Source organism: Patiria miniata, unplaced genomic scaffold (assembly GCF_015706575.1).
Source record: "Patiria miniata isolate m_02_andy unplaced genomic scaffold, ASM1570657v1 HiC_scaffold_9, whole genome shotgun sequence".
NCBI classification, from domain to species: Eukaryota; Metazoa; Echinodermata; class Asteroidea; order Valvatida; family Asterinidae; genus Patiria; species Patiria miniata.
Genome location: NW_024037076.1, coordinates 4,480,538 through 4,494,831, shown reverse-complemented (window position 1 = coordinate 4,494,831; position 14,294 = coordinate 4,480,538). Strand labels below are relative to the sequence as shown.

General features: G+C 40.3%; 1 protein-coding gene across 1 annotated transcript in view; it reads right to left on the bottom strand.

The window, feature by feature from the left end:
• Positions 1–14,294, bottom strand: part of LOC119720323 (mucin-4-like) — a 54,174-nt gene that overhangs the window by 22,072 nt on the left and 17,808 nt on the right. The window contains exons 17-29 of the mRNA XM_038189966.1: positions 13,139–13,315; positions 11,499–11,651; positions 10,781–11,228; positions 9,711–9,887; positions 8,438–8,548; positions 7,153–7,367; positions 6,881–6,959; positions 6,169–6,336; positions 5,432–5,548; positions 4,334–4,591; positions 3,022–3,174; positions 1,653–1,834; positions 647–827 (exon numbers count right to left, since the gene is read on the bottom strand). Coding sequence (XP_038045894.1) covers positions 647–827; positions 1,653–1,834; positions 3,022–3,174; positions 4,334–4,591; positions 5,432–5,548; positions 6,169–6,336; positions 6,881–6,959; positions 7,153–7,367; positions 8,438–8,548; positions 9,711–9,887; positions 10,781–11,228; positions 11,499–11,651; positions 13,139–13,315 — 2,419 coding nt within the window. The remainder of the gene's footprint in view (positions 1–646; positions 828–1,652; positions 1,835–3,021; positions 3,175–4,333; positions 4,592–5,431; positions 5,549–6,168; positions 6,337–6,880; positions 6,960–7,152; positions 7,368–8,437; positions 8,549–9,710; positions 9,888–10,780; positions 11,229–11,498; positions 11,652–13,138; positions 13,316–14,294) is intronic.

Here is a 14,294-nt window from a genome sequence, read left to right as displayed (position 1 = left end):
TGTCTAACAACATTCTGTTGAGCTGTCTGATATCCTACCCCACAAAGGGTACCCAACTAACGAGCTACAACATTTGCAACAAGTGGCCATCAGGCCGACTATGAATTCTCTCTCAACTTCAGTATTCCCCACCTTCCCTGACTCGAGTGTATTTAAGAAGGCATCAAATACTTTCCTTTAATATCAGAGTTGCAGTTAATGGGCCAATGCAATGAAAAAAATGTAATGCAATCCTTGAAAATGCACCTTGGTTTCAATTTCGCCCTATTTTTTAATTTTCGTTTTGCCAGTTTCAAGGGTACTTTGGTGCCTTTTTGGTTTTTATGCCAATGCAAATTTCCATATTCGTGAGCAAAATTTTGATGTCATTTCAGGCAGAAACCTTAATGTTACAACTATTTCAGCACCAGAAGTTGCCAGACTTTTTGATATTCGCTGTCGCTAACTAAATTTCTTTTCTTTTGCGATTCGTTGTTTTGTCATTAAGCCAATGAGCAAAATTTCGTCACAGATTTCACAAAAAATGTGACTCGAGTCACTCGAGTTCTTACAATTCTGATGTTCCGACGTGCCAAGCTATGACACAAGGCCTGTACCAGTGTGATGTGACATTATTAGTGGAATGTTCAATGTTATTTTGTCGTACCCTCGCAAAAGTTGCCATCCCCGAAAAACCCCTCGGGGCACGGACCACAGGTCTTGTTGAGAGATGGGGGTTCATCGTCGATACACGTGACACCTACGAAACACGGATTGTCAGCACAAGCATCGTAGTTATCCTGACAGAAGTCCCCAGACCATCCCTCCGGGCACTCGCATAATACAATCTAAAGCAAAACCAAGTCATTTTTTGATGAAGAATCCACAATGTCATTTTGATACATGTAAATAAAATTCAATAGTAAAACTATTGCAGTTGATATTGATAGTGATATTGGAACGTTGTGGATCATATAAATTTAGGGTCCAAAGTGTGATTTTTTCCCTGTCCCTGTTGCCTTGGTACTTTGTAATTTGCCATTCAATATCCGGTATAATTAAAACTTTCGAACTTTTTTTAAATTTGTTTGGAACCGGTAGATAGTTTGCAATTCCTTACTCTTGGAGCATCAGAATTATAGAATCATAGATGTCGGAACCTATAGAATGGCCCATATTCCAATGAGCACTCTCAACAACCAATTGGTAAATTGGTGAATTGCTAAAATATCTGACACAATCTGAGGCAACGATTTTATAAAAATAGTGTGGTGCTTATATAGTGCTTTATACCCAAGGTCAAAAAGCACTTTGCAATTATAACCCTTGTTCATAAGGCCACGAGACCAGTTTTTGCAGGCAGCTCGAGATCAGCGCATTCTGGTTTCTACCAGCACAGGTACTCATTTATAATCCTGGATGGAGAGGGGCAATTGCAGTAAAGTGTCTTGCCAAAGAACACAAACACCATGAATCAGGATTCGAACCAACGTACCACTGCTCATGGGTCAAACACCATAATCATTGGACCATAGCATTCTGTAAAACCTCTGTGTGATGAAACACATGCATAATGGATGCTTAATAAGCCACTTGAACGTGGGGACAAATACCAAACCTTTGTAAAAAAAAAATTAAACTAATAATAATTATAATTATAATCAAAATCTTACTGCAAAACTATCCAGGGCTATATTACTATCCAACGTGTACTGGTCAAAGAGGCACGAGCCACCATTCTGACAGTCACACAACTTGATGATAGGCTGCACTGAGGTGTTGAACGTCCCATCAGATGCTACAATTCCAAGCTTAACTTTTGTCTTGTCCAACGGATTCCATTTGAAAACACCATCTATTAACATAAACCCAAGACAATGAAAACATTACTCTAATTGGGTAATTGAGATACGGAATAGTTTTCAAATTTAGTTACAAAGTCTTTTTTTTATTTGAAACTTGAAAACATATACGTAGAATGCTTTTGTCATTTCAAAGCTTCCATTCAAACAGTGTAATGTACCTTTACTTTTCTGTTTTATCTGATTTGAGTTTATTGCTTAAAGCCGGAGTCCATCATTTGCAGCTATCCAAAAAAGTAACTGGCGTAATTATTGTTGAAAAACATACTGGTTGAAAGAGAGTAAGGGTACTAAACTCCCTGTGAAATTATTCTTTCTGGCAAGCTCTCATTTTGAAGAAATCAACGAAAGAAGGCATTTTAAATTAGTAGTTTGTTTTGTTGTTCGGCACAGCGCGCGCAGGCATTGGCACAGGCGCACGCGGTTGCTTTAATTTGTCCGATCAGTGCGCGACATCGCATAAAGCTGCATTTCAAAACAATTCAAAACATGATTTAGCAACTTTGATTTGAAACTGAGATCCTAGAATGCTGTTTTTCTCGGAATATACAGCTGAAGCTGAGCTGAAACTTCATCAGGTTAGTTGTTCAGTATCCTTCATTAGATTTTGAACACTTTTGTTGCTTCAAACGAACAAAATGCACAAATTACAAATGATGGACTATGTCTTTAAATAAGGTCCACGAATTTCAGAAATAGACTTGGTGGCAATTTGGTAGAAGGCAATTAGACCGCGGTAGAAAGGGTTTCAAGCCTCTCTGGAAATCAGGGAAAACCTTGACAATTTGTTTTCATTTTTCCAGTTATTTGAAAACAAAGGAAATTCGGTAATGCAAAGTCTAAAATCAGGGAAAATTAACTCAGGGAATTTTACAGTTGCCCTGAAGGGAAAGGTTTTCGCCAGTTTGGCGTGTGTGCGTCTTGTGCCGTGGGTCCAAGTTGTGTCCATTGACTGACTGGCTATGGTGGCTTGTTAGTGTTCGTGGAGGATGAATATTACACACCTCTCCAGACATTAACAGTTGGATGTGTTTAATACACCACCTCTGCACCTTTCACTTTAAGGAGAAGGCTCTCCTTAAAGTGAAATTACTTCTCGTGTCCGAGCTTTTGGAAGTATCTCTCAGGTAGATGTCAGGGAAGCCTCAGGGACTAGTGTTCATTCATAAAGTGCACATACCCTGGGATATCGATGCTCCTGAAATGTCTTCCAGTAAGTTGTATATGATTTCCTGGCCGTCAGCGTCTGTAGCAGTTACCTCAAGGGTGAAGTTTTCTCCAACGATGACGTTCACTGACTCTACGGAAGTTGTGATGTTTGGTGGCGTATTTGCTACAAAGATGCACCGAAAGGGACAACTCATCAATATCAAACCACGTTTCAAGTTACTTGTCCCATGCTAGTAAAGATCTCAAAATTGCAATAAAATATGTGTGGGCTGTTATAGAATCTGTTGCAGCTTGTGTTACTGGTGTTACTTTCATAAACATTTCAAGTTCTGGATATTGACATTTGGATCAACATTACTCTCTTAGATTTTGATGTTACTGTAATGTAGTGAGCTTGTCACTAGCACATGAATAATTGCTTCGATGCTTGCTTGGTTTATTGTGTCTCAGTACATCTCAATACATTACATGAGGGTTCTGTGCTTATCAAGGGCTACATACGTACATGTAGTTCTAGGGTGTAAAATTACCCAAGTTGGGGCCTTATTCATTTTACATGTAGTAAGTTGGGGTTTATGCATTCCAATGTGGATCAAGGTAATGCACATGGTGCCTATACATACATGTATAGCTATCATGTAAGGATACTACAGTTACACAAACCTGCCAGTTGAGCAAGATTGTGACTTCTGCACCCGATTTCATCAAGCTCATCGTAACTAACGATGCATCGCAGCGATGCGACACGTTGTATCTCTACGATGCGTCGCAGCTGCGATGCGTCCTTCGATCATTTCACAAAACACGTTGTAAGTGCGACGCGTAGTAGGTGTATTTATAGCACATCTCGGTGACTGTTTTATGTATTTACATGTAGTCAGCGTACAGTAAATAGTCGTTTGATATTTAACAAAGAGTCGTTGGATCTCAGCTTGCAATTTGATAAAATGTAAAACAAAATGGCGGCCGTGCGATGTAATTTTGAAGGAAAACAATTTCTCATTGGACTGTATAGCTACTTTGAAATTTCAACTCTAATATTCCGGTCTAATTCATAATTATTCAATGAATATTTTACAACTTTACACACATTGCCTCGGTATTATAATCTCGTTAATGTAATGTTTATGGCATAAAACTGGCTTTAGAAATGACTCTTCTTATTTTGTGATGACCACCAGACACACTTATGACGCTTCAACAGATCGCAATTTTCGTGAAATGGAAGATACGAAGCAACGAGAGTTGCGACGTGTTACACGTCGTAACTCGAGTTGCGACGCGTTGCAGGGCTTCGTGAAATCGGGTGCTGGTTAACTTACAGATAATGAGATTGGTTTCTTCGTTCACAATACTCTGCATCAGTGTAGCCCCACTGATAGATTCATCGTGAGATGCCAAGCGATCGTAGAGACACATGGTGTTGTTGCCGCACTGTTCCTGTGCTGCTGCCAGATCCTGTGGCGTTGCCTCAGCTATAAGGTCCTCCAGAAACTTGGGCACAAATTCCAGGTTGTTGTAGGTGTTCCAGTCGTTGTTGTTGACGTAGTAGAACAAAGACGTTGCAGGGGTCGTTCGCCCTGTCAGACGAGAGACAGGAATAGAAGAATTTAATAGAGATAGCAGTTAATCGTTTTTGCTGGTCCCCGAAGGCCAGTTGATGGTCTCTCAGACTCTGTACCTGATTAATGACTTAAAGACTTAATGACTACACGTAACTGACTCCCCCATTGGTCAACATGACTGACTGACTGACTCCCCGACTGACTGACTGACTCCCCGACTGACTGTTGGCTGGTGAGGAGAGACAGGCAGTGCATTTGTACAGGGTGACCCAAAAAATGCAACCCTAAAACATTTGCCTTTAAAAAAAGGGATCGGTGGATTGTAATGTTTTGGGTAGTAGATGAGAGCTGTTTCTTTCAAATACTCAACAAATCATGAAAATTGCACATTGGGTTGCTGAGAAAATGCCAATGATGTATAAGCGGTCACTTTACAAGTTCACATGTACGTCAAACAGTGAAATATTTTACTGCAAGCCTACTGTGCAATTATCCTTCATTTGTGCAATTTCTTTAATATTTTGACATATTTATGATGTTGAATAGGACTAAAAAAAGGATGAATAAGATAAAAAGTATTTAATTCAAATTCAATTTTACACTTGTCATATTATGTGCCATATTGTTTTGAAGGATTAGGACATGAACAAATAGGTACAGTGAAAATCCCTTACTGTGGTAATTATTTTGTGTTCAGGATGAAATCTCCATCTCCAAGTTATCTCCATCTTTGAAACCCGTGTTTTTCCAAATGTTAGGGCAAAAGTATTGGCTGCTCCAACCGATTTTTGTATCACAAATTCTTCACTTTGAACGTTTCATTAAAAATATGTGGAACATTCTGAAGGAACTCACAGGTCGTGCCAAACTCAAAGTAATCGCTTTCCAGCATTTTGTTATTTGGTCCTGTGGGTTGTTGGATGTTCCCATCTCGCCGTAGGGCCTCGTTACTAGGATCGTCGTCCCATTGACCTGTTGAAAAGTAACGTAGCTACTTAACACCCACGATAAAAAATGCTTATGATACCAATGACTACTACAAAAACTGCACTCTGTGGCATCAAACTAGTTCACTGCCATTTTGTTTGTGAGTAGCTATAGAATATTGAGCAAGTTGACCTACGACCTGTATAGTTGGTGTGGTCAGTGTTAAGTGTGTCGCTCATTCAACAAAGACAAAAATTAGGACATGTTTGTTGAAGACTTCACAAAGCTTGCTGCTGCTGCTGCTTCTGCTGCTGCTGCTTCTGCTGCTGCTTCTGCTGCTGCTTCTGCTGCTGCTGCTTCTGCTGCTGCTTCTGCTGCTGCTTCTGCTGCTGCTGCTGCTGCTTCTGCTGCTGCTTCTGCTGCTGCTGCTTCTGTTGCTGCTTCTGCTGTTTCTGCTGCTGCTTTTGCTGTTGCTGTTGCTGCTGTTGCTGCTGATGTTGCTACTGCTGCTGCTGCTGCTGCTGCTGCTCCTGGTGCTTTTTTGGGCAGCGTGGTTTGGGGGCATTTTGTTGCACTAAATGGTGTCTTTCATACGTACAATGGAAAAAAGACCTTAACTATCACAATTAACTTACTGATTTTGCTTGGTTAAGTATTCTACTTACCCAAAAGTCCTTTGATCTTGCCCTTTAGAGTATTGGGAAGCACGACTTCAACATCAGCTATGCCATTGGCAACTCGGAAAAGTAACTGGATATCCGAAGTCCAGTCTGCATGTATCCTGAATGGGGATGTGGCTTCCCGGAGTACGGTCAAGTCGTCAAATTCCGACGCTTCAGAAAGGAAAAACAGGTATGCTTAGATTTGTTGATATTTCTGTAGATCATGCCTTAGAGTGACAAAATTACACTCTTAAGTCCTGGGTCAGATTTGACCTGGTATCCGAGTCAAATCTGACTCAGAATCCCAGTCGAATCTGACTCGGAATCCGGGTCAAATCTGACTTGGAATCCGGGTCAAATCTTACTCAGAACCCTAGTCAAAATATGACTCGGAATCTTAATCAAATCTTACTCAGAATGTGGATGAAATCTGACTCGGAATCCGAGTAAGACCTGACCCGGAATCCGGGTAGGATCTGACCTGATGCTGTTCAGGCTCATAATGACACTTTTACCAAGGTGTCAGGGTCCAATAAGCGACGCAGAAAATGATCTGTAGGTGTGATTTGGACTCGGAGAAGTGTCATTGTGACCCTGAATGGTGTGGGGTATGGATGGTACATGTTAACATAATAAGCACTGTACCTCATACATGTAGATGTACAGTATGTCATGCAGACGATCAATTAGGGGAGTGGCTAATTGAAAGGCTTACCAATGCTTGTGAGTGCAACAACGTTTCCATTCACAGTTGTTACAAGGTCAGTAGCATCGTCATTGAGTTTGACTTCAATCTGTTAAATGAAACATGTTAGATATAACAGCATACTTGGAGAGAAAAATCGTTTCCTGGAGAAACATTGATACAGGTGCAAGGTGCATTTGCATGGCGCTGCATAGTATGTTTTGCAGTTGCAATTGGCATCAGAATGATGTCTTTACATCATGTTTTAAACAGAAGCTATACAGATTATTGTTAAACCTCACCCGATTGTTGCTGCCGTGTCTTGCAGCAAAGGCCGTGAAGTATGTAGCATCAGTCGGTTCTTGAGTCTCGGCGTCCGTGACTCGTTTCGTTCTTGCCTGCAGTTCAAACGTTAATCCGGTCTCCTCAATTTCAACGAGCGTGAACTCCCCTAGACCATTGAATGTGTACTCGACACCATCCAATGTGGTAATATGGGGATCACCCCAAAACCAACCTGGCAAAGAGAAGGGAATACATCATGAAGTACCTGTCTTGTCTATAAAAAAAGCTGACATTCAATCGTGTACCGGTATATCACGAAACAACATGGCTACGTTATAGACCTACGGTATCCATTAGGACCCACACACTGCACTGCGTGTGGGCAAAAACACGTGCACCCCTCGGGTTTCATAGCAAGGGCACGCTAGTCTGGTTTCCTGTTGGGAATTTCAAATAATATGGGACAGGTACATGTAGCTTGCAGTGAATCATGCGTACATTTGGAGGATTATGTAGGACGTGCAAAGGTCTGAATCCGGCACCCGGAATTCAAAATCACAGTGATGTTTGCGCGCAACCAGCCTACTGCAAAATGGCAATAGGCCATGAACGTGCAATTTCAGACTTGATGAGCTTCGATTTTGTTTTACTGAAGTCAAAAGTGTCTCTTGTAAGTATCAATAAAAGAACCATTCCGTATTTGGAACCTACAGGTATGCAACAAAATGCTTGAATGTTGCCTTAATGGAGACAAAGGTGATTTTGCGTACTTTCTGTAGAAAGACAAGAGTCATTTTTTTGATAGCCATGATTGTGTTAAATTATCATCCATTCACAAAGCTGAATAGTCAGTTTATCTTTTTTTTCATAGCGTATTTTACTTTTATTACATTTTTGTGTGACATATTTATCGAATATATTATGTTGCTATTGATGTCTTTCTCTAAAGGAGTTATGAAATAAATGTCGTCTTGAATTGAATTTGAATTGAATAGTGATTCAAAATAAACAATCATGCTTATTTTTTTTTAGGGAGGCCGGGGAACAATCTAAGTGCACGCATGTCGGACACTAGTGCACGCATGTCGGGCGTCAATCATGGCTGTGATTGGTGACAACCTCTTGGGGTGGCGCTTTAGTGGACCGGTTCTATTCCCTTAATGACACCTACATGTAATACAGTTTGCATTGGGTTCATAATGCATAACCCTCTTCAATACTATTCTTCCAGCAATTGCTGTAAACGATAAATTTATGTCTTTTACTCAATATGAGCCAATAAACATGAGCCAATAAACATACCTACTCTCCCAGGGCTTCGAAAGTAACACTGTGCTCTTGGGCGCTGGTCTTGGTAAAGATGACAGAGGTCGCTCTCCTCGCAACAGTAGAAACGAGGCAGGATATCTTCCACTGTAAATAGTTCAAAGAATTGCCAACATCAAGGATGTTGACATTAGGTGTTGTCCTTCCCTGATACAATTTAATGAGCCCTAAGACACTTACAAACACGCATGGGCGTCGTGAGGGAGGGACAATTAGGGGGGCGCTTGCCCCCCCCCCCCCCCGGAAAAGCACCCCCCTCCAAAAAAAGTCATATTGCTGTAAATTTAATGCATATTTAACAACATGGGTGCCGCAGGGTTCTCAATGGGGGTGGGGTGGGCAAATCCCCCCCCCCACCTCCGCCCACCCTTGGAAAAAAATATGATAAATTGACAATATGCTTGATAAAGTACAATGATTTTGCGGGGGAAATGTGCTTTGCCCCCCCCCCCCCCCCCCCCTCTAGAAAAACATCCCGGCGGCGCCCATTGGTAACACGCCTGATTGACTTGCTCTGATGTTGAATCAGGTTGTTCAGTTTGGGAATGTACATTTCAATACAGGCTGTTGGCTTTGCCGGTTACTGATGCATACCATGAGCACTCTAGGCCTATGCTTGCAGAGAGCCCATGAAAAAAAGATCTGTCAACCTTACTCCTGAAAAAATCAGGCCTACGCCCCCTGCTTTTTAGGCCTACTCAGTAGTGCCGATGTTTTATCACTCTACGCCCACAGTAGGTCTTCGGAATGGATTGAATGTAACAGCAGATTTAATATATATTTTTTTTATTTATCTTGTTTTTTTCCGATCATTGAAGACATTAAGCCGTGAAACATGCCAGGAGCTGAGTCGTATTTTAGCACTTTTTTGTTGTTGTATTTGTGGAAATGAAATTCCAGACCATTTGATGGTAAAGCATTAAGGCAAGAATGACTAGTCTCATTCAAGGCTGAATTTGTAATGGCCATTGTAATTAAACATGACACGTGTTCTGAATTGCCAACCTTTCTAATCTTCGTGTAGGATTCAAACTATACACAACGAAAAATGTTATTCTAAAAAAAATAGCAATCTGAACAGGAATATACATGTAGTTGTATTTTTTTTTTTGGGGGGGGATAGAACTCCAAAAATAGACAGAGAATACAACTTCAGTGTGGGTTAGTGAACAAAATTAAACACTGGTTAACTAGCATGCAATCCAAAGGGCAAATTAAAGGAACTCAACCAACAGAAAAATCAACTCACCAAAATTTTGTTGGTATAAGTCATTGTTGAACCACCATGGGTTGTACGGGCTCACTTCCATACGGCTGGCCTCCAATGCACCAACTTCATCAGATAGAAATCCAAATCCATTGTAACAACACTTCACTCCAGGAAAGCCAGGGGATTGTAATGTTGACATTACACAGAACTGGTTGGCTGTCCAGATGTTGAAAGGAAAACAATGTCATTTTGCATACAGGGTTCCTTATTATTCAGAAGAATCCTTATGTGCAAAACAGCGACGCAATAAGGTCATACTATAAATCGTCATGTCAGTGCAACAAGGTCGTAACTCCATTCTGCAACAAAGTCGTATCTCGCGCGAATACGCTCCGTGCAACAAGGTCGTATCTCGACGTCCATTGACTTTTCGTGTACATCCGGGTTATTTTAAGCGAGATACGACCTTTTGACATTCTAAAACTCGCGTTTTGCGTTCATATCTCCATTCTGCAACAAAGTCGTATCTCGCGCAAATACGCTCCGTGCAACAAGGTCGTATCTCGACGTCCATTGACTTTGCGTGTACATCCGGGTTATTTTAAGCGAGATACGACCTTTTGACATTCTAAAACTCGCGTTTTGCGTCGTTCATGCCATTTTAGGAGATACGACCTTGTTGCACTGACGCGACGAAATATGGTCCAATTGTTTTGCACCTGTTACATCTGACAAAACATGTTGTAACTACATGTACATGACTCATTCTTTAACGCCTTCGACCTCCAAGAGTGATTATGTAATGCAAAGTACCTGCTAAACAAATTGAATGAAAAAATAGTTTGAAGTCAATTTCAATGAGATTTCCATGTCAAATTATACACAGGTCAGGTGTTATCAAATTTATAGAATGGCCCAATAACAAACGCAATCAAAATAAATGACCACATACATTAACAACTTAATACCCTTTTTTTGCTTGTAAAATCGAAATCAATTCAGCATGAAAAAAAGGAGAAAAACTTGCAAACTGGGCAAATTTTCTTAAATCAGTGAACTTATTTTGTGCTCAACATTTTACACCTCTTTACGCTTTAACTTTGTCTTACCGACACGTGGAGTTGAAGATGAAGGTAGAACAACGGAGGGGAATATAAAGGTAAATCTTCTATCGAATTGCAACCAGATTGCAGAACAGGGACATATGTTGCGCTGCCATTGTCTACGATTTATCAGATTGAAAAATGTGCTTGAATCTTGGCGGCTGTGCCAGTCGTAGCAAAACTGGCGCGGGTTGACAAAGTCCGATGGATTGTTGTCCATCTGGAAGATCCAGCAGCCAAGCTCTCCGGTGTTTCCCGTAACTTGGTCGGGTCGGTAACGCATGGAGAAGGGGACATTGATGTAAGTTTTCTGGCCCCCACCGCCACACGTGAAACCCGAAATAACCTTGTCGTTGCCAAGCAAAGTGGCGTCCCAGTTCATGTTAGCGTAGCTGAAGAGGACGAAACTATGCACCCCATCGGTAGCCAGCACAGCTTGGAAAGTGTTTGTCGCCTACAAAAGAAAACGTTAAAGTATAAACAATGTATACACTGTATACATATCGTCAGTGACACCACGAAGTAATAACACCCTGGAAGTGGACTTGAGTGCTCGCTACGCGCGCGTATTTTACAGAACCGAGCGATTTTCGTTTTCACGAAGTGACGCTCGTGTACACTTGCGCTAAATCGGTTATTTTCGTTAAAGACAGTATTCTAACAAATAGAAAGCCGGCTCTACAGAAACTAGACATTAATGGCATGGTTGAAGCCAAAAACCTACCAGATCGGGTGAAATAGCTGGCACTTTATACCATGTGATCACCAACATCCAATTTGCCGTGAAGTTGCTGTGCGCAGGATTTGCGTTCACCCTTGCGCTCACCAAATCCATCATTCTAGCTTGATCAGCGTTGGAGCTAGAGGAGTCATACACCTGGCAGAAAAACAGGATCAAATATCAGAAAAACAGGATCAGAAAAACAGGATCAAATATAATTGCTTGGGGTGGTAAAGTTCAAATCACCAATGTACATTGCACTTTCGAAACAGGGAAAGACAATGTTAGTTAGTAATTGGCTTAAATGCCCTTAAGGTACATGAGAGAAGTCGTTGCTAAGACAGTCCTAAAGACATTCAAATTGGATTAATATTTCAGTTAAAAATATGAACCTGATAGAAGATTTTACCAGTTACTACTTACTACTAATACTAAACTTACGGATACTAACGTGACAAAAGACATAATTAAGTATTATTTTGGTATTAGATATTCCTTAGGAACGTTGTACTGGCAGAAGACGTAACTGAATTAACCTTCTTCAATTGATTGATGACGAAATATGGATGGAGAGAACATGTTACTACAAACGTCACCTTATTCTTTCCTGATAAACTCGACGTTAAAGACGTTACTTCATATTTTTATGATAGAAGATGTTAATGAAGAGACTACTTAAATTCAGTTGACAGAAAGTTACTCAATACATTTACTGGATAGGAGACATAATAGAATCAATACTTTTGATAGGCTACTTATTGATATACCGGTAATTGATCTAATAACGCAGCTAAAGACTAAGCTAAATACTACAAAGAAGATACTAAATACTTACCATCTAAAAAGTTATTATTTACTATAGCAGAAGAGGTAACTACAGACGTTGCTTTACAGGGCGACCCACAAAAATGTAAACCTGAAACATTTGCCTTGATCAAAAACGTGATCTGTGAATGTTTATGTCTTGGATATCAGATTAAAGCTGGGAGGTTATTTTCTTCAAATACTAAAATAATCATGAAAACAGCACACTATTAGGTTGCTGAGAAAAAACCCAATAATGTAAAACAACTCATCTTTGGTCCATTCCAAAGGTCTTACCACAGTTAAGGGATTTACACTGTACCTATTTGTGCATGAAATGCATGTGGCACAATGTGTCCTAATCCTTACAAACAACACGGCACCTAATATAGCAAGAATACAAATTAGATTTTTGGTGGAATACGTTTTATTTTCCACCTGACCAGGTATCTCATCCTTTTTAGTTCTATTTTAAACCTTTTTAGCATCACAAATATGTCAAAATATTAAAGATATTGCACAAAAGAAAGACAGTTGCACAGTGGGCTTACAGTACAATTTTTCTCTGTTTAAAACACTATTAGAAAGGATGAAAAAAATACTTCCTTTACATGTAATTGCTTTCTCTCAGCAACCCAATATGCTGTTTTCATGACTTTTTTGGTATTTGAAAGAAAAAAAACTCGCTGCTTTAATCCGACATCCAAAACATAAAAATTAAAATGTTTCAGGTTTGCATTTTTGTGGGTCACCCTGTACATAGTAATAGACGTTACTCATTACGTTACTTAATACTAGCCTGAGAGAAGATGTTAATTAATACGTTACGAAATACTCACCTGATAGAAGACATTACTTTCCAAACTAGTCAGGAGACTACCTTTCACATCTGCCCAGAACGGTGCAACAATGGCAGTGTTGTCTAGGGAATTGAATGTTGAACTGTCTGTGCTGGGGTAAGCATAGCCTTCATATGATCCGCTGTCCAGTAAGATAATAACTCCATTGTCGCTGAACTAGATGACAGAAATTAACCAATCAATCAATTAATTAGTAATTTAATCATTGACACGGGGAGATAAAAAAGGGCCTACCGTATACATACAGGGTGAGTCAGAGTGATTTGTACCCAATTTCAACTCTCTTTTTTTTGTGACAAAAAGAGTAAATTAAGAAAACGCTTGGTGTTTCATACGAATGGATATTACAATGTACCTTGTCTTCCACGGGAATTTTGGTTTTGTTTTTAAATAAGTGGCTGTGGTGAGGAGTTATGCCATTTTCATTGAAGCGGCTCATTTCCAGTCCACACACGGAATTGGTTTTGCCCTTGTTAAATGTGTCAATTAAGTCAAGTGAGTCAGTCACCGTGACTCGGTTTCTATTTGTCATCACACTGATTCACATCAGTACGCAATTTGAATAAATTTGTTGAACCATGGAACCGTGGTCAGACTAGCGTGTGTTCCTTGCTAGCGCTTTTCTTCAAAATGGTACAATGGATATACATGAAACTTTCACGAAATATGTCCAATATACCAGTCTGTAACACATCTGATTTGCACTTGGGTTAACAATTCCTACATGTTTTTAATATTCCGGTATATACCGATTGTCAAAAGCTAACCCAATGCTTACGCCATTGAAGGGGGCCTTTGTGATAGAACTGGTAGCGTGCCCGGATTGGTCTATAATGGTTACCACCATCTGTGCCACAATGCAGTTATTACTTTAAAGCAAGCCTAATTGTACTCGACACTAAGACATGATGCGAATTCGGTTCTTAAAAGAGCGCCCTGCGCAAGTTGGTTATAGCGCCCTCATGCGTCATGTTACTCTATCCCACGGACGCAGCCATCTTTTTTTCACCTCGTGTGTTATACTGTCTCATTAAACTTGTTGTTCTCGTTCGATAAGGCTTCTGTTTGGCCGCGATTCATTCATGTGGCGTCCCTTATCTACTCAGTGGCGCCGAGTTCTGCAAAGAAAGCGATC